Raw genomic sequence first — 26,365 nt, 5'->3', positions numbered from 1 at the left:
GTAGAAGAGTGGGCGGAGGTTCACATTCAGAACGGAAAGACTACAAATGCAATGTAGTCATGCGTTCTTGACTATATTTATGGTTTTAATGACCCGATCACTGAACATTTTAGACCCCGCCTAGACTCCCCCGCTGAACTTTTGATCGGATCAACAGAACGATTAGGTGGAAACAGTTAAATGTGAAAGTAAAATCGGACATTTTGTTGAAGCTCTGACGGAAGGCATTTCCCCTCGACTGTCTCGTGTGCTTCTCAGTGAGTGACGTTTTAGTATTTTACGTTTATATAGCTTCTTTTATTGCGTAGAAGTATTATCTTAGAAGTTAATTCGAATGAATCATGAGCGAATATGTATAATAGGTAAATAATGCGTGCATGTTCTATTTTCAATCTGTTACAGCATTCATTCTAAAGATATTTTTTAATGTGGAAACAACATCCCAGCTAACAGGGAACGTTCTCAGAACATTGGCTAACGTTCTCTGAAAGTTCTCTCAAAGTTATCAAAAAACGTTCTTGCAGTAACGTTATTAGAACGTTGTGTAAACGTTATATACTATTGATAAACGTTCTAAAAATGTTAGCTTTAAAACGTTATTCTTACATTGTTAGAGGAACGTTTTAAAAACGTTATTACATTAAAACTATAGTCATTGCAAATTAGTCACACAGCGTTTTTCTTTTGCAAATCAACTTCAGATACATCATTTGTATATCCAGTGACACCTTCTTATAACCAAGCAAGAACGTTAATACAATGTTTATATAACAAGAGAATTGAACGTTCTAATAACGTTCTCAATAACGTTCTTATACCCTAACATGAACGTTAATACAACGTTTATATAACAAGAGAATGGAAAGTTCTAAAAACGTTTTCAATAACGTTCTTATACCCTAACATGAACGTTAATACAATGTTTATATAACAAGAGAATGGAACGTTCTAAAAAACGTTTTCAATAACGTTCTTATACCCTAAGTAGAACTTTAATACAACGTTTAAAAAACTGGACGCTTTTAACGTTACCAGCTAAAATTGTTAGCTGGGATGATAATGAGCCAGTAGTTAAAAACTTTTTTGATTTTGAATTGACAAAAAAAAGAAGGCTATACCACATTTGTCAGTTTGTAATATTGCTATTCCTTTCGGTTATTTATTGACCTCCATATTTTGCAACTTTAATGTGAATTCATATTTCTTCATTCATAGAGTTCAGTTTCATATTACCATACTAATGGTTCAAAAGCAGTAAAGATAAAATGTAATAGGCCACTTTCTCTGGTTATATATGTTACTAACTAATATGCCATGTTATTGTTGATTTTAGACAGGCATTGTCTTTGAGCAAAGGGATAAGGCTTCTGCAATTATGAATCAGGTGAGAAACTCCTTTTGTTTGACATATCAAAATAAAATTGCGTCTCAGTGCGATTGTCACATCACACACACTGCAATTTAAGTAAATTAAGTAATAACATAGAACAAACAAATAATGATATATATTATTGAATTTACTGCAAAAACAGTAATATTTAATTCATACATGCAGCCGTCTACTACAGTATCACAGCAGACAGAGCATTGTAGTGTCACTGAGGAAAAATTACAATCATTCACTGCTATAGGAGAAGAAGAATTGGCTAAATTCGTTAAATCAATAAAATCAACTATAAAAAGAGATTAAAAGAGATGCTACCAGAGGTCATAGATCCTCTTCTTAATATCATCAATTCATCTTTGTCATTAGGATATGTACTAATATTATCAGTCTTACATGTAAAGAAGTCCATAAAGTCATTACAGCTGTGCTGTTTACAAACATCAGAAGTTGAAGCTTTATTTTTGGTTAATTTAGCCACTATATTGAATAAATACCTTGGGTTGTGTTAGTTTTCTTCCAAGAGAGTTGAGAAATAAGCAGATCTAGCAGTTTTTACGGCCTTTCTGTATGCGCTCTTTCCACGAATTACGAAAGAGCTGTTTAGTTTTTGTCACATAGAAATGCACTTGACACTGAAGCACTGGTTTTGAGCTAGCATGGTCTAAAGTAGCTACATTTCCTGCTTACCCTAATGCCATTCTAAAGTATGACTTTCTTTCTGTGGAACATAAAATAAGGTCATTTGGGAAATGTCTGCTTTTTCCCCAACCCTCTAAGCACACCTTGGCAACAGAATCACCATTAGCTAGTAGGGGTGTAACGATTCGTTTTAACAACGATTCGATTCGTATCACGATTTGAGGTTGTCGATACGATTCAAGGACGATTTTGGTTCATTTAGAACGATACGATCCGAAACGATTCAGTGACCTGAAATCGATTCAGTAACTTTTTAGCCAAAAATTGTGTGACTGAAATAAATATCTGGATACTGGTCAGTGCAGGTGACGTTTCCTAGATTCCTGTTGTTTCTTGTAAGGGAATCAGGTATCAATTAATTATGGATATAAACAAACAAGTAAACAACAATTAATGGCAAATGCATTCAAATTTTATTTGAATAAAGTGCAATCAACAGTTTAGGTTGAATTAACAGGAAGTTAACCTTTTCTGCTCTCATTTTCAATATTCAATACATTTTCAATAAAAGCCCAGTAAGTGCAACCAACATTTCAACAGTAGGTTAACCTGCTACTTCTGCTTTTGTTATCCAACATACAAATATTACAATATTAATATCAAAAATAAAGTGCAACTAACTTCTCTTCAGGTTTAATTAATAGTAGGTGTACCTGTTACTTTTGCTGTTGTTTTTCAACATTAAAATAATACAAATACAATATTAATATCAAAAATAAAGTGCAACCAACATCTCTTCAGTTTGAATAAACTGGCTGAACCTGCTACTACTCTCAGTTTAATAAACAAACAATATTTAACAAAAGATAAAATGTAACCAACTACTCTTCAATGACTCTACATATTTCTTTTTCAAAAATATCAACATGATCTGACCGCAGAACACTTCTCTGTGCGTTCACTATGTCGCCAGCAGTATTAAAAGCTCGCTCTGCTGGCACACTGGTCCCAGGAATGCACAGGTAACATTTAGCAAGGGTTGAAAGTACAGGTAACACGTTACTAACTTAGCTCTTTCTCCTGGTGACTTGATAATTTCTCGCTGGTTGGCTTCTCCTCTGCCATCCGCCATGCTGTTTTGTTTTCTTAGCGCTGCTGCTGGTGCGTGCGTTGCGATGATGTCACAGATAGGCAGACTGAATCGAGTAACGTTTAACGCCTTTATCATTAAAAGTGCTAAGAAAAAACATCCATATAAAGTCTGACGTGCTTAAATCCAATGCGTTATTTCCTATGATCGATACAATCGATTGATTACCTTTTAAAACGATGTTAGATCGATATATGTCGTCCGGAAGGCCAACTTGCCGAGCACAGATCGATGTAGTTAGATCGTAGGAAAATAAATCGATACATCGATGTAGTAGATGAATCGTTACACCCCTATTAGCTAGTACATTTTTTTGTTTACTCACCAGACTGATATACTATTTTTATTTATATTAGTGCTGTCAATCAATTAAACGTGATTAACCGCATCCAAAATAATTTTTTTTTAAACATAATATAAGTGTGTGTACTGTGTATAATTATTATGTGTATATAAATATGCACGCATGCATGTATATTTAAGAAATTATTTTTGAATATTTATATTTAAAATATTTATATATAATATAAATGATATGAAAAGATATACACAGTATGCAAATATCTCCTAAATATATACATGTGTGTGTATTCAAATATACATCTATATCGAGATCTACATCTATTTTATATATCGAGATTAATATATATATATATACACACACACACATGTATGACTGCATATTTGATATTTTAACTGAACCAAGATATTGTTGGCCATTCAGTGTTTCTGTAAAAATGATAATAGTAATTATTACTAATAACAATATACAACTCACTAAGGATTGATGAGCTGAATAATAATCATGTCTGCGTTCGCTCAAGCTGATTTGCTGAAATCAAATCAGGGACAGTAAAAGATGAGCGCCAGCTTATGAGATTGCCGTTTCCATATTAGCTTTGCCCACTAAAAACGTGTATCTTCTGCTTCTTAAAAGCTGAATAATTCCAAATGAACTCCGTTGTTTTGACAGGACAATACAACAAATAATATGGTTCACTTCACATGTAGCAGATTATGCATGGGGTGTTAGACTCTCTCTTCTCTCTCTTTGCGTGTGTGTGTGTGTGATTGTGAGATTGTGAGAGAGAGAAACACAGCACTCTTGGCAAAGCGACGTCAAGTTGTGCTCCTTCACACTAGAGTTTACGGTACGTCAGCGCTCGACGGAGAGCGAGTGAAACTTTATCTATGCTAAACTAATTCTTAGCCTCTAACACACACTGGCGAGTAAAATCTAAGCATTTATTAGTCAATGGCTAATGTAAGCTATTATTTAGTCAGTGATGATTTACTCGCATGTGCGAGTGTTTTACTATTATTGTAGAGGGTTGTTTTCAAATGAAGTCGAGGGTTTGGTTACTACCATTCTTTAAAATATCTTCTTTTGTGTTTCACAGAAGAGAGAAAGACATACAGGTTTGGAATGACATGAGGGAGAGTAAATTATATTTTGGGGTCATCTATTCCTTTAACAACACTAACATTGGTAAAGAGTTAATTTATGTAAGATACTGATATTTATATTTCGTCAAGCTCTAAGGGAACTAACATTTACTTCTATTAAAAGGTTAAACTATTAGTAAGATCACAGTCACAGGTAAACCATGCTCATTCTTACCATGGATATGGTTTCTAAAATAGAAATGAATGATAATGAACTATAGAGCACACCATGCGCGCGCAGACATCACATCATCAATGCGTTTCATGCTAAAATACTCCCATGCACTCCCGGACGCATTTTATTGTGTTTTAACTGACAATCTGTTGTGTGTTTTTTTAATTATTGTTTGTAGATGTTGACGAGTGAGGGAAGTGATGATGAAGATCGTCGGCCTCGGGTGCTGTTGGTCGGTAAAACCGGATCGGGGAAAAGCGCCACAGGAAACATCCTCTTCAATGGTGGAGTGTTTGAGTCAGAAATGAGCTCTTCCTCAGTGACCAGAGTCTGTCAGACACACAGCGGAGCGGTTGATAACAGGAGCGTGACAGTGATCGATACTCCAGACTTCATCTTCTCCACTCACACTGACTTTGATTCAGACTCAGAGCTGAAGAAAGCTCTCTCTGCACCAGGTGTTCATGTCATCCTGCTCATTCTGTCTTTCAGCACATTCACCAAACAAGAGAAGGATTTCCTGAGTCGCTTTGAGCAGAAGTTTGGAGCTGAAGCTCTCAGATTTACTCTAGTGCTCTTCACTCATGCAGATCAAACACACGTGACGCCACTAAGTGAAATGATCAGGAGCAATAATGAATTATCTGACTTTATTAATCGATGCGGTCAGAGATATCATGAGTTTAACATTAAAGCTCCAGCAAACAGACGGCAGGTGACTGAACTCATGGAGAAGATCGACAGACTTGTGTCTGAGAACACAAACTCCTGCTACACACTAGACATGATGGAGGAGAACGAGAGGAGAAGAGAGGAGGAGAGAGAGAGAGAGACACGTGTGAGGAGGGAATCTGAGGAGCAGGAAAGACCGGATAACCCAGACAAAGCTGGGAAGAGCATAACACATGTGTTCCTTCAACAGATAAAGCTAAAGAATGTCTGTTTAGTGGTGTGTTTTGCTGTAGGGACAGGAGGTGTTTCAGTGTGGAAGAAAGACTCTTCACAGGGATGGACTTTCATTAAAGGTTTCTGTATCGGAGGATCAGCGGCAGCTGCAGGAGCTTTCTCTGGGATTCTCTGTGGATGGGTGCACAGCAAGAGTCAGTTTGTGAGGATCTGTTCATCTGAGGAGCGTCCCAGTGCTGTTGGACAGTTTGTGCTGAAAACAGCCGTTGCTGTGTGTGGTGCAGTTTCTGGAGCAGCGATTGGTCACGTTCTAGGAGGAAATGTACGTCATATTGCAGTGTTGTCAGTATTAGCTGGAGCTGTAACATCAGTGCAATGCTGCCGTTAATGCTTTACAGATCATCATAAAAAGCAGCTTTGCATTTTTCTCTTAAATTGAATTACTTAAAGGAACACGCCAACTTTTTGAGATTTTAGCTTATTCACCGTATCACCCAGAGTTAGATAAGTCTATACATCCCATTCTCATCTCAGTGCGTGCCATAACTCTGTCTGATGCACCCACCGTTAGCCTAGCTTAGCACAAAGACTGGAGGTAAATGGCTCCAGCTAGCCTACTGCTCAATAAGTGACAAAATAACGCTGCAATGGTATTACACAGCGCCTGAAAATAGTCCCCAGCGCTCTCTGTGTAAGCAGGTTGTCACCTATTTTCAGGCGCTGTGTAATATCAATGCGCCGCTGCACTCATGGGATAGCTCAAAGTTCCTTGATTATTACGCAGGAATGAAAGTATAGTTCCTAGCCACATCACAAATCACAACTTTTCATTTTCCTTCAGTCTTAGTACACGATGTAACTATACACATAACAACATGTAAATGGGAAAATGTTGGCGTTATTTTGTCACTTATTGAGCAGAAGGCTAGCTGGAGTCTTTGTGCTACGCTAGGCTAGCTATGCAAGGCAAGTGGACTTTGACCTCAATATTAAAGTGAAGTTATTAAACATAATTTCGGGAGGAGTATGCCCATCTAATCTTCCAGATTAGAAACCAGCAGCTTCCCATTGTTAGTTCCTGCAGCATCCTCCTCCTCCTCCCCTGCTCCTCCTTTTGTACAATTTTGCCTGTTATAGGGGAGCAATCGAAGCTTGGGTAGAATATCCTCTCCGAGCCCCTCTATAGCAGACAGCAAGCCAAATCTGTTTACCACTTTCACTAAGATTATATGGGCACACAAACTCGTGAAAGTACGTTTGGGAAATAAGAACGTGAAGCTTGAGCCAAAGACGAACAAACAAGTTCAGACAAGACTAGGGTGACATTTAAGGGATAATCAGGGTGTATTTCGGCTGTGGCGTGTAACACAGTCACTCCCACTAGCCACTTTTGTGGTTGAACTTATTATAGTCTTCTCAAAAGCCATCTGTTATAATCGCGTTGCGCATTATAACCAATCACACGTGTTTCTATTGAGTTTATGAATGCAATGTCTCATAATCAGAGGCGTTCAGATTAACTAGAGTTTTGTTCAGAGCCGCTCTCACTCACTGAAAACTGCACTCAAAGCAGAGATGTGTGTGTGTGATGTATGCAGGAGATTCACTCATCATACAGAGGTTGACTGTTTTTGTTCTATTTCAGCAGTGAAAATAGTTTCAAACAAACACAGCAGAACCACAGCGCATCTGATATGAATGGCATAAAGTCGGCTTTACGTTCGATAGTCACGGATTTAGGGACCGTCGCTAAAGTTACATACAACATTGGTATACACGTTTCTAACTTCAATAGCATTTGAAGAGAAAATATTTTCAAAATATATACAAATCATGAAAATATGGATATGCATTATTCCACTAGGATACTGTTTGGGCTCGTACACCAAATCTGTTAGATTTAAATGCGTCGTAGCTGATAGAACACTGATGAGTCATGTATACATTTCACATGGACTTGATTTGGGTGTTTACAATGCTCATTAACATATAATCAAAAAAAAATTTCCCAATAACAATGTATTCTGAGTGGCTAGTAACTTTGGAAAACCACTAGCCACAGTGGCTGGTGAGCAAAAAGTTAATGTCAAGCCCTTATAATAATGCATGTTCATTGAACAATTATTACACAGATTTTCCTTACCACATAAATAACTACAGGGATTTATTGAATTGAGATTAATGTTTACCTGTTAAGTGCATAGAGCTGCTTGATATATTTGTTGTTTGTTGATTTTCAAATATAAAACTTGTTGAAATGTTTTAAGTGTGTGCATCTGTTCTTTTTTAACAGTTTCATCGCATTTGAACAAAACCGTAATGATATTGATAACCGTGATAATTTGGGTCACTATAATCATGATGTGAAATGTCCATACCGTTTCATTACTCATATGGACTTATCTAACTCTGGGGGATATGGTGGAGTCACAAAAAGTCGGCATGTTCCTTTAATGATTTCTTAAGATTGCAATTTTGACAAAAATACAATTCATATTTTCTGAAGTATTTAGTAAATTTCACGTCTGACATTTAGTGTTGATTCAAGGTTTCAGAACTGTCTAGATGATTATGTGTATGGACTGATATGACAATGCTATGAAATGAGAAAAGTGTGATCTTGAAAACAAAGTGTTGATAGCATCTCTTATTTGAGGCATCTTAAACATGAATAAAACGAATCTCCACTCATGGTTCGGTGTCCTAGAGTATCTCATATTCATATTTATGGTTTTCAAATCTAATCATTTGAAACCGTATACAGTATTTTCTTATGTTAAATTTATTTTATGTTGATGTAATACATTAAACCATTTATTGATAATACTTAAAGTTAATAGAAAGGTAAATCATTGTTTATTTTGAGAAGATTTTCATGATTTATTTAATATTGATTGCACTTAAAGTTTAAATCCAAAGTGTACACAATTGCAAACAGTAGAATATTCAATATACATATTTTATGTTACAGTTGAATGAAAATCAATTACAGAAATACAGCCACCAGTGCAAGATAAAGGTTTCGTCACATTTGGAGATTCTGATGCTTTTTCTTGTGATGTGTAAAGTCTTCAGATGCCACAGAAGAGCATGTCACAGGAGACAATAGTTCAAGAAATGACCCTTAGTTGCAGACTTGATCTGTCGTAAAACAAGTTAAACCTGCTTTATTACAACAACAAGCATAGAGAGAGAATGGCACTTTACTGCTCATGGCATTTTATATTTTAAAGTAAAAAAACACAAAAAAACAATTGAATGTAAAGATTAGTGATATACAAGTAACAAATATCAAAGAAATAATGAGTAAACCTCCGTTACTGCAAGGTTGGGGTGATTCTAGGCCCTGGTCAGGAACGCCCAACCACCTCTTCTCAACTGTAACGGGCTCAGTGACCCTAGCGTTTTTTTACAACAGCTACAGCAACAGCTCCACCAACAACAGCTCCACCAACAGCTCCAACAGCAGTAGCTTTAACTCCAATAAAAGCTCATAGAGCACCTCCAACAGCTCCAGCACCAAGTACAAAAACTGCCATATAAAAATAAAATGGATGCTCAGAAATAAACTTTGATAAAAAATCCATTACATTTTCAAAGGTACTCTTTTCCCCTCTCTGTCTCCTCTCTTCTTCCTCTCGTCTGAATCTCTGAGCCTCTTCGTACATCTGATTGCTGTAGTGTCCTCCGTTCTGCTCTATCATTGAGTCAATCTTCTGCAGTAGATCCTTCACCTGCTCTCTGTTCTTCTCATCTCTGTTGTTGAAGACGTGATATCTGCCTCCACACTGCTGAACTAGATCTCTTAATCTACAGTTCTCCTCAATGAGTTTCTCTATGGACTTCTCTAGCTGATCTCCATGAGTGAAGAGAATGATGGAGTATTTTAACACATCCTCACCAAACAACACCCTAATCTGCTGAGGAATCTGCTGCTCCTGCTCAGTGAATCTGTCAATTACTCTAAACACAATGAGAAAAGCGTGCGGTCCAGGACTGGATAAACAAAGACTTCTGGCTATCTCTGTCTTTAACTCTTCATCTTTCATCCGTGTGTCGAAGAACCCAGGAGTATCAAATACAGACACAGATCTGCCTGAAACAGTGGCGTGAGCTTCTGAACATTTACTGGTGACTGAGCTCGCATTGCTCTCAGATCTGAACACTTTCTGTCCCAGGATTGTGTTTCCAGCTGCACTCTTCCCAACACCACTTTTACCCAGAAGCACAATCCGTCTGGATGAAGGACTGTCACGAGTGACCGGTTTAAATTTTTTTGGTATTTGGCTCATCACGTTATCCTTCAATTTCACTGTATAAAAAAAGAAAAGTACAGTTTTAACATTAACCTTATTCACAGCTATTTTAATTAACACATTTTAATATTTGGTATGAAAGACTCACCCATTGTTTTATAACATGTTTTGGCAATGTTTGCAATCAGCATTTTAACTTGTCCAGTAAGTTCTTTCATCTTGTTGTTGAACACATGGAATCTCTCCTCATATTTCTGAACGAGTTTCTTCAGTGGTTCAGACAGATTAATGAATTCTTGTATCGTCATGTTGTCATCCACCAGTTGATCTTCTCCAGTGAAGAGAATCCAGGTTTTCTTCAGGCGTTCTTCTCCCAGCAGCTTCTCAATCTTCTCCACAGCTTCTCTCTCTTCTCTAGTGAATCGGTCAGCTTTGATGACCAGCAGAAACGCACAGTGACGTGATTCACATCTCTGCAGAACCTCTTCATATTTCTGCTCAACCGCTTGTTTCTGCTGAACCTTCTTTTCACTCATTTCTGTGTCAGATAATCCTGGTGTGTCATAAACAGTGACTGGAAAACCGGAAACAGCTCCAGATTGCACGGCAACATCTTGTGTGACAGGTGTGGGGCTTTTCTTTGATATGAAAGCGTCTCGTCCCAGTATTGTGTTTCCAGTTGCACTTTTTCCTGCTCCTGCTCTTCCAAGTAGGACCAGATTCAAATCTTCATTAGTTTGAGCCATTTTCAAAATGTGTCCTAAAGGGAAAAAGTGTAATGAATGAAAACACAAGTAACTAACAAAGCGACTCGCAACAGAGCAGAGTTTGCAAAGCCTTGGGGGTTTGTGAGGGAACTGCAGAGTGTTCCTAAGCTGACAAAAAGCTAATTATATTGAATGCAAAATAAAAATCGATCGCCATATAGCGTGCAATATAAGTGTGAATATCAAATCAAAGCCTGCAATTTAATTATATAGTCTATACCAGTGTTACTCATTGTGCGACTCACGAGCCTCATGCAGCTCGCACCCGCTTACTGTGCGTTCACACACAAGTTTGAGAGCGTCAAACTTAGCTCTGGACGCCCTGCCAACGATGCTGTAGAAAGATTTGTGGACGTGCTGACGTTGATCGAATGCTTGGTCTTTTTTTAAACTTTATTTAAAGGGGCAAAAGTAAACAATCAGGTTGATCGACATTTGTGCTGACTGACCACAGGTACGGTATAACCGTAAACTAACCTAATGAAATCATTTAAATGGGAAAGTTAAAAAAACAAAACTGATCGATGGAAAACGTAACAATTATAGTTGCATGTTTGCTAACGAAATAAACCATTTGAAAGCCATTTGTGTGGTGTGGCTTTCGTGTTCATGGTTAAGTGCTAGTCTAATTTCAACATGCAGTTTATAGGAGACATTTGCTAGCCTTGGTCTTTAATTAACATTAACATTCATTTGTGTGCAGCCTACATTACATTAACTGTCCTGGTTGAAGTGAAGCATTAATGCAATTGATCAAATTGGTGTTGTTTTGAGCAAATTAATTGCATTCCCGATGAAAAACAAGCGTTCTAGAGCAAAAATGTTGCTATTAATGCACGGACATTGACTCCTACACCTCCTCTGTATTGGATCATATCAATACCACAATTGACAGTGTTACAACCCAGAAACAGATCATCACATACCCAAATCAGAAGCCTTGGATGAACAGGGAAGTGCGACTCCTGCTGAAGTCACGCAACACTGCCTTCAGATCAGGTGATGCACAAGCCTACAGCGCATCCAGAGCAAACCTGAAGAGGGGCATCAAAAAGGCCAAGCACTGCTACAAGCTAAAGATAGAGGGACACTTTTCCAACTCTGACCCTCGACGCATGTGGCAGGGCATTCAGGCCATCAGTGATTATAAGCCCACCCGGTCCACCCCCGCAGCCACTGATGTCAACTTCCTGAACGAGCTAAATTACTTTTATGCTCGTTTTGAAAGAGACAACAGAGAAACTGCCACCAAGCTCAAACCCTCAGCTGACCACCCACCTATCAAACTCTCCTCCACAGATGTCTGCAAGGCACTGAGCCGGATCAGCGCGCACAAGGCTGCTGGACCAGACAACATCCCTGGACGTGTTCTCAGGGCATGTGCGGAGCAGCTCGCTGGGGTTTTTACAGACATTTTCAACCTGTCTCTCGCCCAAGGAGCTGTACCATCATGCTTTAAACGCACTTCCATTGTGCCAGTGCCGAAAAGCTCTAGCCCGAGGTGCCCTAATGACTACCGCCCTGTAGCACTCACACCCATCGTTATGAAGTGCTTTGAGCGGCTGGTCCTGGAACACCTAAAAGACTCTATTCCATCCACATTGGACTCGTTTGCCTACCGCAGCAATAGGAGCACAGAGGATGCAGTTTCCATGGCACTGCACTCTGTGCTCACTCATCTGGACCATAAGAACACTTATGCACGCATGCTGTTTGTTGACTTCAGCTCAGCATTCAACACTGTCATCCCAACCAAGTTAATAGCCAAACTTGGAGACCTGGGCATCAACAATTCAATGTGTAACTGGATTTTGGACTTCCTAACTGACAGACCCCAGAATGTTCGATCAGGATCCACCTGCTCCACGTCCATCACACTCAACACTGGTGTACCACAGGGCTGTGTGCTAAGTCCGTTTCTCTACTCCCTCTTCACCTCCGACTGCTAGCCTGTGTATGGATCTAACTCCATCGTCAAGTTTGCGGACGACACTACGGTGATTGGTCTCATCAGCAACAACGATGAGACTGCCTACAGGAAGGAGATCCAGCACCTGGCCACATGGTGCACCGAAAATAACCTGCTCCTCAACACCACCAAAACAAAGGAGCTCATCGTGGACTTCAGGAAAGAGTCAAGAGGCACACACGACACCATCCACATCAATGGAATGGCTGTTGAGCGTGTCTCCAGTTTCAAGTTCCTGGGGATCCACATCTCGGCGGACATGTCGTGGACGACTAACACCTCCAGCCTGGTCAAGAAGGCTCACCAGCGCCTCTTCTTCCTGAGGACACTGAGGAAGAATCAGCTCTCCTCGGCTATCCTGGTGAACTTCTACCGCTGCGCAATAGAAAGCATCCTGACCAACTGTGTGGCAGTATGGTATGGGAGCTGCTCTGTTGCGGAGCGCAAGGCACTGCAGCGGGTGGTGAAAACTGCCCAGCGCATCACAGGGACTCCACTACCTGCCATCGAGCACATCCAGAGGAAACGCTGTCTGCATCGAGCTCGCAGCATCCTCAAGGACTCCTCTCACCCAGCACACAGACTGTTTTCTCTCCTGCCCTCCGGCAGGCGTTTCAGGATCCTCCGGACCAGGACCAGCAGACTTAAGAACAGTTTTTTCCCCAGAGCTGTCTCTTTACTGAACTCAAACCCCCGTTGATCCACTTCCCTCATAAACTGCTAACTCTCCTACCTCACATCAGCCTTCACTTTATTATTTGCACTACCGACTGTTTATTACAGTAACAACTGTTTACTTATGCATTTTGCACCACCATATCTTAACTGGATTATGCTCATTTGCACTGCCGACTGTATTTATAGTACCTACTGTTTACATTTGCATTTTGCACCGTGCTTCTAACTGTAATATGCAACCACTTTCCACTGCACTTTCCACTTTTTTTTTCTCGGATAGCTCTGTCCATAATTTATTGCACTAACTTAATCCACTGCTATATTCCTCATCTTGCCTAACATATTATTGTATATCTATATCTGTAAAATTCTGTTTATAGTAATAGCCATCTGTATATTATATTCACTGTATATATTCACCTGTAAATTCAGTTCTGTTTATAGTAATAACCGTCTCTCTATTTATACATATTTATATATATTCAGTACATATCCATGTCCTGCACTTATGCAACCATTGTATATCCTGCACTTGCTGCTATTGCACTTCTGGTTAGACCTAAACTGCATTTCGTTGCCTTGTACTTGTACTTGTGTAATGACAATAAAGTTATATCTAATCTAATTAATAATGTTGCGCGCCTTCTTACCAAACCCGCCACAGCAATGATCAACCTCTCCTTCGTTTTGCTTGGGAACTAATGTGGTGGGAACCAAAGTTTACAGAACTATGGCAAGCCGTGTTAGCTTAAATTGCTCCCAGCGTTACTTGTCGTAATTGCATTTTTACTAGTAAGAATTCCATTAGAGAGCTCTACAATTCAATTCTTACTAGTAACAATTACAATACAGAGCTCTGCAATTGTATCAGAGAGCTCTCTAGATCAGTTCTTACTAGTAAGAATTCCAGTTATAGAGCTCCACAATTGTATTCTTACTAGTAAGAACTTGTATTGATTAGATGCAAAACAGATATGCTATTACACCCATTTCCCAGTCCTTCCAGAAAAATGCGGCTTTTTTTTGTGATTGTTGCAGGCAAAAATCCTAGATTATGCGGCACGTTTTCTTAAAAAATGCGATGGAAAATGCGGGATATTTATGCGATTTTGTGCGATAAAACTTGCAAAAACTGCGGTTTGATGAAAAAGAGAAAAAAAGCTGACTCATAACGCTCTGAACCGCTGAATCAACTCACTGATTCATAACGCTCCAAACCGCTGAATCGACTCACTGATTCATAACGCTCTGAACCGCTGAATCGACTCACTGATTCATAACGCTCTGAACCGCTGAATCGACTCACTGATTCATAACGCTCTGAACCGCTGAATCGACTCACTGACTCATAACGCTCCGAACCACTGAATCGACTCACTGATTCATAACGCTCTGAACCTCTGAATCGACTCACTGACTCATAACGCTCTGAACCGCTGAATCGACTCACTGACTCATAACGCTCTGAACCGCTGAATCGACTCACTGAGTCATAATGCTCTGAACCGCTGAATCGACTCACTGACTCATAACGCTCTGAACCGCTGAATCGACTCACTGACTCATAACGCTCTGAACCGCTGAATCGACTCACTGATTCATAACGCTCTGAACCGCTGAATCGACTCACTGACTCATAACGCTCTGAACCGCTGAATCGACTCACTGATTCATAACGCTCTGAACCGCTGAATCGACTCACTGACTCATAACGCTCTGAACCGCTGAATCGACTCACTGATTCATAACGCTCTGAACCGCTGAATCGACTCACTGACTCATAACGCTCTGAAGCTTCATGATGCTGTGTTCTGATTGGTCATCACTGGGAAACTGCTTTGCTCTTTTGCTGTTATTTGTGTTGGTCAATGGGGGTTTGTGCTTCATCATGGTTTCACTGATATCTATGGTTTCTCCACGGGGTTTGCAGCTTTTCGATGTCAGGTAATTACGTCACTTCAAAGCGTTCCCATGGCAACAGGGGAAAATGGCGGCTCTTGTGTGAAGTAAACGAACATTTTTCAACTTTCTGCTAATATATATGTGACTTTTTTGCAACGAAAATGCGGGGATTATGAAATCATGCTAGCCCCGCATATTTTGCACGCAGAAATAGGCAATTTACACGGCGAAAGTGCGGCGTATTTGAAAAAAATGTGGTCCTGATTATGCATTAAATTATGCGATCGCATAATCGCGTTTTTCTGGAGGGACTGATTTCCCTCAGCAAATCCCACCTGCGGAGCTACACTTCAAAATAAAAGTCCCATTAGACAACTTAGCTATATATAGCTATATAGCTATATTTTGCAATTGATACTTAAACTACATTTATTCACATCTTTATACTCTAAAAATTATTGTCTCCTTGCTGCTGGTCCTGGTAATGATATAGTTTACCAGACAAAATATATTCAAATGTTTGTGTTTATTACGGTAACATGTTTGCAGATATGAGCTACATAGGCTAAATTATTAGGCTAGCCTTCACTCTGACATAATGCAATTTAATATGTAAAATATATTTCTCTCTTTTAATATCCATCATGTTTGTTTTAATTACCCAATAACTACTATATATGGAATATAAGTATGAGAGAGAAATAATGATTAAAAATGTGAATATTATATATAATAATAAAAATAAAATATTATATTATATTATATACACCCAAAAAGTGTGGATTGTGGAATAGCCTACTGTAGGTTGGAAGGAGATATATTTAAATAGGTTAAACCTATTCTGGCTTTAAATCGTTCCTGCATATATTTCTTGTAGCCTAAAATGTTTTTTTTTTTTTTATTATTATTCTCATGACCAAACAAATACAAGCCCAAATTAGGGGTATGCGATATTGACAAAAAAAAAAAAAAAAAAAATAGGCTACATATATTTTTGGGGATTTTTTTCGTCAAGGATAAGATGTCTTGCAAATATTTGGGAATTTTTTTGTTTAAGGCTTGTTTAAAACCACCAGTAGGTGGCAGCCCAATTCTGTCTTAATGAGTGATTCATTAAATCACTCATTCAAATGATTCGTTCACACCTTAAGAAAAATGTGCTTTTCATTATTCTCATGTTATATGATTGCAGAAAATAATGTTTTTAATAATGTCTATACTTGTTCAATACAATCACTTTAGCAAAGTTTGTACTATTTTTGATACATAAAATAATTCATTTTTGTTTAATAAATATGTTCATTTTAAAATTACATAAACTATTTGATTACTTATATCATTTTACCCAAAATACCTTACTTTTACACATACTTCCATTATTGGAAAAACTTTTGCTTTCATTACTGAAAACTGAAAAACATTAACAAGACCTTTGTCCCAAAATGTATTCAATAATTGTATCGATTCTCATTTGCCACAAACTAAAAAAAAAAAAAAAAAAATTATATAACATTAAATATTACATCAAATTAGCGCCAAATCAACTTTGTGTTGCAGACTATTACCTCTGCATTTCTCTTCATCATTAAAAATGCCTTGACTGAACAACCTGGGGCACGTTCAAAGCTCAAACCGGTGAGCAACGTTTTGCTACGGTTTCCGGTTGAACGTCATGTTTCCGGAAACCGGTGCGCAACGGGTTTGAGATGTGTTTTATCTCGTTTGGTGGGTGTGTCAGTATATCAACATGATGATGTATTTATTTATATTTTTAGCTTCATTGCAAGGTAAATTTCATATATGGTAATTAAGTGCTTTACATAAATGAGAAAGAAAATACAAGCTATTAAAAAAGTAAGAACTAGAAATAAAATAAAATTAGAATTGATTACCAGGAGATTACCATAAAAAAGGTTCATTAAATGGGATTGGGATGTTGTCTTTTATTCTGGTCGGCAAGGGCAGTGATTGCGTGTATTTTGCAGTATTAAACACGTATTTATATCGATTTCATCAGGCGCCGAAAATTCCTCAAAAAGAACACAAAGGATGGCCTTCTCAGCTGCCATAGTTGCAACTCAACGTCATCAGAACAGCGTGTTCAACGCAGCACCGTTTCCATTTAAAAAAAGTTTTTGTTAGGGCTGAACGCAGCCCTGCAGTGTAGTCGGCCATTTTGTGAATATCCGTGAGGTGTAACCTAATTATCATAATGAGGTAGTACTGAATAGAGAGAGAGTTGCATATTTAATAGTAATAATACAATTAGAGAGCTCTGTTATTGAATTGTTAGTAGTAAGAATTCCAATTAGAAAGCTCTGCAATCCAATGCTTACTAGTAACAATTGAATTAGAGAGCTCTCTAGTCAAAGAGTAAGAATTAAATTGCAGAGCTCTCTAATTCAATTACAGAGCTCTGCAATTATACATATCTTTAATTCGTTTTTTTACTAGTAAAAATTAATTCCAGTGAAAATTCTCTGCTAATCCTCACCCGGATGCCTCCGCGATTTCCCCTCTTTCTGCAACGTTTCCGCTGGGAGATGATACAACACGGTAACCGGTGAACATACGCCGCCGAGGAATGAGAGAACGTAGAGTAGAAATCACGCGTGATGGAGCAGGCTGTAGAACGAGTCTCCAGTGAACTTTTTGATGTGCAGCAATATTTGACGATCGTAGGTTATGAGAGCATCAACACAATGTATAAACATCAGTAGAAAAAGCCCAGATAGGCAGAACGCCGATCTAATTGTTACTAGTAATAATTGAATTAGAGAGCTCTGTATTGTAATTGTTACTAGTTTTTGAATACAAGAATTGAATTGTAGAGCTCTCTAATTCAATTCTTACTAAAAATGCAATTACGACTGGGAACAATTTAAGCTAAAACGGCTTGCCATACAGAACTGCGTTCTCTGGAATCATCTCAAGCGGAGCACTTCTATATTCCGATTGGTTGCCGCCGAACCGTGTCATAGCTTATTACCATAAAGTTGACCTGATTTCAACTCTCCTCGAAGCCCAAAACAGCGGCTTTACAAGATGGAAATCTAGAGAAAGGATAAACTTGCTCTGCCCTACGCCCATGACTCTCTGCGGAGTTGTCAGTTTGGCTCTTTTTCCTGCTTTTAATGGCGAATGTGCTCTTATAGATCAACACATTCTCATGAAATGCGTATCTATAAACACAATTTGCATTTATCGTGCAATTTATACACCAAAACGACTTTTTACGTGCATATGATACGCATTGTCAACCGTATTGAGTGGTGTGTGTTACGCGCCAGCATCATGAGCACAGACAGCGCTGGAATCCAGTTCTCTTTCGCTCTTGAACAAACTATAACACAGAATTATGCCTAAATGTCCGTTTTGTTGATTATCCTCAGAAGAACAGTTTTAAATGAGTTAAATAAGATCCGCGTCATGTTCGGCAGATCTTAAAGTCACAGCAGCACTAACTAGGCTACTAATGAAGTTTGAAGCCTAATACATGTTCAAAAGCTTTCAATTACACTAATGTTGAATGGCTATAATTCATATTTTAAATGGGGGAGGGTCTATTTCAAAGAGACATCAGTATCAGTATTAATATCAGTGATACGGGCCAACATTCATAAAAACATGCCATTGAACAAATATTTAAAAATGTCTGTTTTTTCCACATTAATTTGGTGATTTACTGTGAAAGTATTACATTATAAAATATATATAAAAATGTGTTTTAAACAGAAAAATGTGTGAATAATCTAGTTTAAAACAGCACTAAAAGAAAGTTTACATTAAAAATATATTATGCCTACCCACTATCTATCTAGCTTTTGTATTTATTACATAGTATATTGTATGTTCAGGGATGACAGACTGATACGCAGACATGCTATTTATGACTGTATGTAACTTTTGAAATTTTGCGGTAAAAGTTGCTCTCCTATTGATTTTTTCCTATCAGTGTGGCTCTCCTGAAAAAAATAGTGAAGACCACTGGTCTATACAGTTATTTAAAAAAAAGTGTGATTCACTGTTTTTCACAGAGTGTGTTCAGTGCACAAACAAGCACCTCACGACAGGGGCGTTTACGTATGGTGGTGTGGCAGTTGCCATACCCTGGCATTCAGACTATGGCGAGCGAAAAGTGACTTTTCTAATACTACCCTGAAGAAGGCGAAGGAGCAGTCTACCCTTCCGTCGCCGTCAGTCCGTGTCTTTTTTTGAATGGGATTGATAGAGACGGTAGACGACAGACCGGCGGCGAAGTCACGGCGACGTCATGGTAGGAACGAATACCTACGGCGACGCGGCGACGGCGTATGTGAGAAATTGACTAAATTTTAGTACGTCTGAACTAGGCACGTCGCCTTATAAGACGCCTGATACATACGTCGTTTCGATGTACGTCGCCTAATAAGACCTGATACATACGTCGTCGCCTTACAATACGCCTGATACAGATAATTAATTGTCTTACCTTTCCAACTCTCCCTAAAATGAAAGAACTTTATTTCAATATAATAAATGGCATGCCCATCTAAATAATTAAATCTAAATTTGATATTGGAGAAAACTCTTGTCAATTTTTTGGAACTAATATTGAAACCACTGAGCATATCTTTTTTTAAATTATTATTAGCTATTATTACTCCAAATTGCTTTGGTCTCAATTGTACAGTAAACTGTCATATATTATTATATGTGTAAATCTCATTGAATGCAAACAAATTAAATTTGGTTTACTTAAGAAAGATTGCTCACAATTGATTAATAACCTATTTGAACTTGCTAAATACTTTATTCATATTTGCAGATTTTTTCAGAAAACCCTCCTTTCCTCATTTTACTAATGAACTTAAAGCTTTAGTTGCTTCACTTTGTACCCTTTCAAGTGAAAAGGCTTCTACAGTAGCCAGTTTTTTTAAATAAGCTATGTGCAATATAGCTCTTTACTGTGTCTATTTTATTTTATTTTCTTAATTTCATTTTTTTAATTCCTTGCACTTGATTCGAGACTTAATTCGAGACTTAATTGCTGTTTTGACTTTTGAGTAGGCTATTGTAAATTGTTAATATTGTTTTTTCAATGCCTAATTTGTATGTAAATTTGTTTATTTTCCAATTAAAACACCTGATAAATACATTGTTTCCATAGGCCTATGTCGCCTTCAAAACCATTTAAAATGTTGCATTAATAGCCTAGATGTATTTGTTATAGGCTATTTCTTTTACAGTATTCAGTTAACTTTCCCAAAAAGTGGCAATAGTGTATTCTACTTATACGTTTATTTCATGTGCATATATACTAGTGTTGAAGTGAAGTTCAGCCAATTAAAAATGTTATGAACATTAAAGGCATTCTTTTTTTTACTTGGACGCTAAAGCCCTTAATTTTCTTTCATTTCATTCAAGATTTTCTTCAACAATAAAATGGAAACTTTGATGATAGAAAAGCTAGAAAAAACAAGGATAAGATACTTTATTGTGGTGGCGACGTACTTCTCAGCGACGTTGGTGTCACGCGTCTGTTGTGGCGACGTACCCCTTCTCTCACGTAAAAGAACACGAGTCACGACTGTCTACTTCGGTAGGTTATCCGTGGCATGATCGGCTCGCCATATCAGACAAGCAGGAGAAATAAACAGCTCATGACGCTGCTCGTTGGTTCTGTTGCGGTGTCCTAACCAGACGCGATGCAACAAGAATTTCAGCAGCAAACCTGACATCACAGCCAATCAGAAGAGCGTGTGGACGGGCTCTCTGCAAACGCCCTGCACTTGCAACGAAATTGATAAGTATCCAATTTACACCATTTTGCCGTGATTAAAAATTCATAGAGTGAAACCACTTTTTATTATAGAATACACTTGTTGACAGTTCGAACATAGCCTATCACGTCAGAAAGTGAGTAACTTTAGTAACTTGTGGATCAGCGCTGACTCGAGACGCGAACAGGTTCGACCGGTTCACTAAAAAGAACCGGTTGTTTTGTGTCTGGTCTCCAACAAGTCCTCGCTGCAGCCTGAAGCGAGATGACGTAGCTGGATCAGATCCAATACGTACTGGACGCTGTCATGCGCATGCGCGGTGGTGTGTTTTGGTGACGTAATACACACACGTGCAGAAGAGAGTTGGTGAACAATCGCACATGCTTTGGTTTTCCAAGAAGAATCTGCTGAAAAACGATGGATTAAAACCCTTTAACCATCACCCCCCTTTTTGAGAATACACATGAAAATGCACTATCCAAACTTAAAGGGCTGTAATTCAAGAATGCTTTGGAATATAGACCAAAGTTTGGTCTCGTTTTAAAGACGAGACTCTGCAGATTATTGCTGAAGTAAAAGCAATTCAAAATATGAAAGTATGAAAAAGTGATAGAAGTTTAAATTTACTGTAAATGAAAAATACTGTACTTTATATACTGTTTTAATACTGTATTAATAATTTAATACTGTAAATACTGTATTTTTTATTTCATATAAAATATATATTTTACAAAAAAAATGTACTCTAAAATTATTATAAAATCAAAGCCATATGTCTAACCAATATGTGTTCCAAATTTGAAGTTGATATCACAAAAATTGAAGTTCCCATGAGATTTTGTTTAGGTGCTGTACCAAACACAGCCACCGGGTGTCATTCACATTCCATTGATTGTTTTTTTGATGCATTTTCCTGTAAATTTCTGTCCAAATATCACTTCCATCACAAAACAGTCCCCAAATATGGACCCTTGAGACTCAGACCTTTCCGACAATATGTGTTTTGTCAAGATTGGAAAAGATTTTGAAAATAAGAAAAAAATGCATCAGAAAGTATTTAAAATAATTGTTGTAATATGAAACATGACGCCGCCCACTAGGGGAGGAGCCCGCTAGAATAATTTAGAGTAACGTTTCCATGGTAACACAATGTCCGATTTCAAAACGGTTTTCACAGGATGAATTTTGAGTTAAGCTTTCAAATGATACCTCATTTACCTAACATTTTAACTAAATGTATCTGTCCTACAGCAGGGTTTTCTACTTTACCACAGTAAATTATGCGAACTCCTAATTAAAAGCAAACAAGGAAGAAACGTGCATAATCCCCTGTGAGAGACGTAAATGAATAAAATGAGAGTAAGCCTATTGTTAAATTCGTGGAAAATCGGGTGACCAGATTGCGAAACACAGACAAAGCTTAAATTTGGCTCAGCTCACAAAGCCTACTTCTCTCGTTCGGCATGAATATAATGTTTCTATGGCTGCGATGTAACATTTAATTAAAGGTCCCATTCTTCGTGATCCCATTGTTCAAACTTTAGTTAGTGTGTAATGTTGCTGTTAGAGCATAAATAATACCTGTAAAATTATAAAGCTCAAAGTTCAATGCCAAGCGAGATATTTTATTTAACAGAAGTTCCCTTTCAAAGCCTACAGCGAACGGCCGGCTTGGACTACATCCTGGTACTTCCTTCATAAATTCAATTCAATTCAATTCAAATTTATTTGTATAGCGCTTTTCACAATACACATTGTTTCAAAGCAGCTTCACAGAAAGTGCATTTCATAAATGTACATTGAAAAATGTTAGAAAAGAGAATGTTAAAGAAAAAATGTTAGGATAAGTTAATCAATCATGTATTATTTTAGGCCATAACAACGCTGGCGTTGAGTCGTCTCTTCACAGGCGTCGAGTCGTCTCATCACAGGTGTCGGGGCATCTGAAGTCTCCATCAGAGGCTGGATACAAACTGGAGCTGACGAACTAGTTACCTCGGGACTAGTGTCCCGAGATAACAACAGAAAAGCAGATGGGAAATAATTAGCATAGCTGCTGTTCAGAATATTAATGCTGTTGGTGCGATTTAACTGTAGTATAAAACTTAATTATAATGTGAATGCTTGGCTAAAGAGATGCGTCTTTAATCTAGTTTTAAACTGGGACAGCGAGTCTGAACCTCGAACAATATCCGGAAGACTATTCCAGAGTTTAGGAGCTAAATGTGAAAAAGCCCTCCCTCCTTTAGTGGACTTGGATATCCTAGGAATGACCAGAAGCCTCGAGTTTAGTGATCTTAAAGAGCGCGATGGATTGTAGGGCGATAAAAGATCAGTTAAATACACTGGAGCTAGCCCATTTAGGGCTTTATAGGTCAGTAGCAATACTTTGTAATTGATACGGAACTTAATAGGTAACCAGTGTAGGGATGATAAAATTGGTGTTATATGATCATATTTTCTTGACCTAGTAAGCACTCTAGCAGCTGCGTTTTGAACTAACTGCAGTTTGTTTATCGATGATGCAGGACAACCAGCTAATAAAGCATTACAGTAATCTAGTCTCGAGGTCATGAATGCATGAACTAACTTTTCTGCATCAGAAATAGATAGCATGTTACGTCATAAATGACGTCAGTAGAACAGTAGAACAGACTAACCTCTACCCACAAGAATACGAGAAAAAGGGGGCGTGGTCTTGTTGCTGTCCCACGTGGAGAAGAGGAAGTGTTGCGTGGAGAAGAGGAAGTGTTTGCGTTTGAGTGTGTTTGTCGCCATGTCGTCGAGACGCTGTTATTTTCATCCCGGAGTCAAATCACCTTTGTTTGGCTTTCCCAGGGACACTGTAGAGATCATTGAGCGCATACATCTCCCGTTAAGAGGCGTGACCTTTCCGTGCAAGTTACGTGCACTAAGCTGCGGTCGAATCACAACACAGGAACCGGGCAACGTGCGCTAAGCTGCTGTCCAATCACAACACAGGAACCGGGCAACGTGCGCTAAGCTGCTGTCCAATCACAACACAGGAAACGGGCAACGTGCGCTAAGCTGCTGTCCAATCACAACACAGGAACCGGGCAATGTGCGCTAAACTGCTGTCGAATCACAACACAGGAACCGGGCAACGTGCGCTAAGCTGCTGTCCAATCACAACACAGGAACCGCTGGCACAATCAGAACTCGTGACGTATTTCTGAAGGAGGGACTTCATAGAACAAGGATCTCATCAGCTATTTTTAGGACAGTGAAAACAGCGGTGTACAGATGAGTAAATTGTGTGAAAAATACTGTTTTTTTACACGCGAAACATGAACACATGTTATATTGCACACTGTAAACACAATCAAAGCTTCAAAAAAACACGAAGAACGGGACCTTTAAAAATATATTTATTTTGGAAATAAATGTTTGTGCTGCACTGGTGTCATAATATTCACGTAAAACAGCATTCATGATACCGCCGGTCCCTATCACTGGGTGACAAACTATAGTAAACATTTTGAAAACAACATCTAATAATCTATAATTAATCATCTATAAATGTATATCTATAAATAATCTATAATCTTTTTAAATGGAACGATTTTGTACCGTATGTAATTTTCTATAGCGCTATCTCTCACTGGTTTTCTGCAACCTATCTGCGCGCGCATCCTGTGTGTTTACAAACAGTAAAAGTTTTAAAAGCAGCGCTAACTTTTTTTTTGGTAATTTGATGCAAAAGTAATATAATACAAAGTATTAGTGTTATAAATGTACATACATTAAAAAAACGCGTCATCACAGTCTGTGAAAGGGGTCTATAAAGAAATGGCCTAAACATAAACAACACTATAATCAAACCATATTTCTCTGTTCCGACGGTGAGAAGCGAAGCGATAGTAAATCTGTAGTAGCCTAGTGATGACGCACTTATAGACCTAGGCCTACACATCAGCTATGGACTTGTTCATTTCAGTCATTTACACAACTTAGTCACGTCTCGGTTAGCCTAAAATCATATTCAACGAGCTTAAAACATCATCATCATCTTACCTTACAAAAATAACTCAAGATACGGTTGACTTGTCGATCCGTTCTCGAGCCTCGATGTGCTTGAAACCTAGTCACTTTCGTTTTCAATGAAAGGCGGAGCATTAGAAATAAAAACGGAGAGGAAGAGAGAGGGAGAGCAATTTACCACAGGAGCTAAAATGTGTTTCTTTAGTGGTATCTAGCTCGTATGACAGTACACTGCTTTAGAAGATGACTGTACGTGTTTATTTGCTTTTAAATGTGGTCACCTTTATTTCTATAGCAATTTATACAATGCAGATTTGTCAAAGCAGTTTCACAGAAATATACGGGAACATAGCATATAATAAACAATGGAGACAATTCAGATTCTGCTGTAAAGCAGCTCTAAAATATACTGTCATTATTCAGATCAAGACAGAAATTCAGTGTTATTCAGATTCTGAGGTAAAGCAGCTCTAATATAGTGTCATTATTCAGATTCCTCTATATATAGGGAGTAAAGCGTCTGTCATCCTGTGTTACAAAGCTCAGCTTGACTGATGTCAGCACACATTCTGTTGGGATGAGGAAAGCAGGTGAAATAGCAGAGTTCATAAATGTTACAATAATATATAATAAAACAATATTACAGATGCATGCTACAGTAAAGCAGCTCAGTTAACCCTTGTCCTCAACTACAGGTGGCATGAACTGAGTTTAGAAAAGAGATCCAGACCCATTCTGAGTGTGTAGCCCTTTCACCTTCACTCCATTTCACTTCAAACTTACCATCAATATTTACTCCCCTAGACAAGATGACAAATAAGATGATTTACTGACTGACATCATAATATTACAATCATTAAAAAAGGTTCTTATTTGCACCATTGCCTTATGCACATGAACCTAACCGTTCACAACACTAGGAATTAAATGATTCATTTTAGAGGCTTTGTTAGGCCTGTCATGATTATCAAATTTGGCTGATGATTAATTGTCTAAAAAAGTATTGCGGTTATGCAGATTAATTGCCAGCTTTAGGGCTTTGCCATACATTTTTTGTGCTTCATTAATTAAATAATTGTGATGAATTTATTCCTTTGTAAATTATCATTTTGCAGCATAAGATTACAGTTAAGACATGTAAATATTAAATATATTCCCTTCATTAAATGGAAAAACAACAGAATAAAAATATATAAATCACAAGCTATATATATATATATATAAATAAAATTAAAAAAGTATATATATATATATATATATTTATTTATATTAGGGGTGGGATGTTTCATTTTTTCTCCCATCCCTAAAACAAAACAAATTAGTATT

The 26,365-nt window shown here is 38.0% G+C and overlaps 2 protein-coding genes across 5 annotated transcripts; one reads left to right on the top strand and one right to left on the bottom strand.

The window, feature by feature from the left end:
• Nucleotides 1–8,937, top strand: LOC307131932 (GTPase IMAP family member 9-like). 3 transcript variants are annotated; one of them, XR_013817247.1, is made up of 4 exons: nt 1–257; nt 1,334–1,384; nt 4,976–6,344; nt 6,421–8,396. XR_013817247.1 is itself a non-coding variant. In XM_079826033.1 (3 exons), exons 2-3 carry the CDS (start codon nt 1,376–1,378, stop codon nt 6,089–6,091), a joined length of 1,125 nt encoding a protein of 374 aa, XP_079682159.1. In that variant the 5' UTR covers nt 1–257; nt 1,334–1,375; the 3' UTR covers nt 6,092–8,937. The 3 variants fall into 3 exon arrangements, 1 of the variants encoding a protein (XP_079682159.1); XR_013817248.1 differs by having other exon boundaries at nt 4,976–6,298; nt 6,639–8,390; XM_079826033.1 differs by having other exon boundaries at nt 4,976–8,937.
• LOC307131923 (GTPase IMAP family member 8-like) lies at nt 8,540–25,167 on the bottom strand. Of its 2 annotated transcripts, XM_079826016.1 has the most exons (3): nt 25,073–25,167; nt 10,108–10,719; nt 8,540–10,015 (listed from the first exon to the last, which is right to left on the bottom strand). In XM_079826016.1, exons 2-3 carry the CDS (start codon nt 10,703–10,705, stop codon nt 9,195–9,197), a joined length of 1,419 nt encoding a protein of 472 aa, XP_079682142.1. In that variant the 5' UTR covers nt 10,706–10,719; nt 25,073–25,167; the 3' UTR covers nt 8,540–9,194. The 2 variants fall into 2 exon arrangements, 1 of the variants encoding a protein (XP_079682142.1); XR_013817245.1 differs by lacking the exons at nt 8,540–10,015; nt 10,108–10,719 and adding an exon at nt 22,644–23,880.
• Nucleotides 25,168–26,365: the final 1,198 nt, after the last annotated feature.

Source organism: Gobio gobio (genome assembly GCF_949357685.1).
Source record: "Gobio gobio genome assembly, chromosome: 1".
Classification (NCBI taxonomy): domain Eukaryota; kingdom Metazoa; phylum Chordata; class Actinopteri; order Cypriniformes; family Gobionidae; genus Gobio; species Gobio gobio.
The sequence above is the reverse complement of the archived record's forward strand: the minus strand, read 5'-3'. Positions and strand labels throughout refer to the sequence as shown.

Bases quoted from the DNA above. Each gene is read 5' to 3' on its own strand.
- LOC307131923 (XM_079826016.1), bottom strand. From the start codon at position 10,705: ATGGCTCAAACTAATGAAGATTTGAATCTGGTCCTACTTGGAAGAGCA. The intron at 10,016-10,107 runs GTGAGTCTTTCA...TTTTTTATACAG, and splicing joins AACATGTTATAAAACAATGG to TGAAATTGAAGGATAACGTG.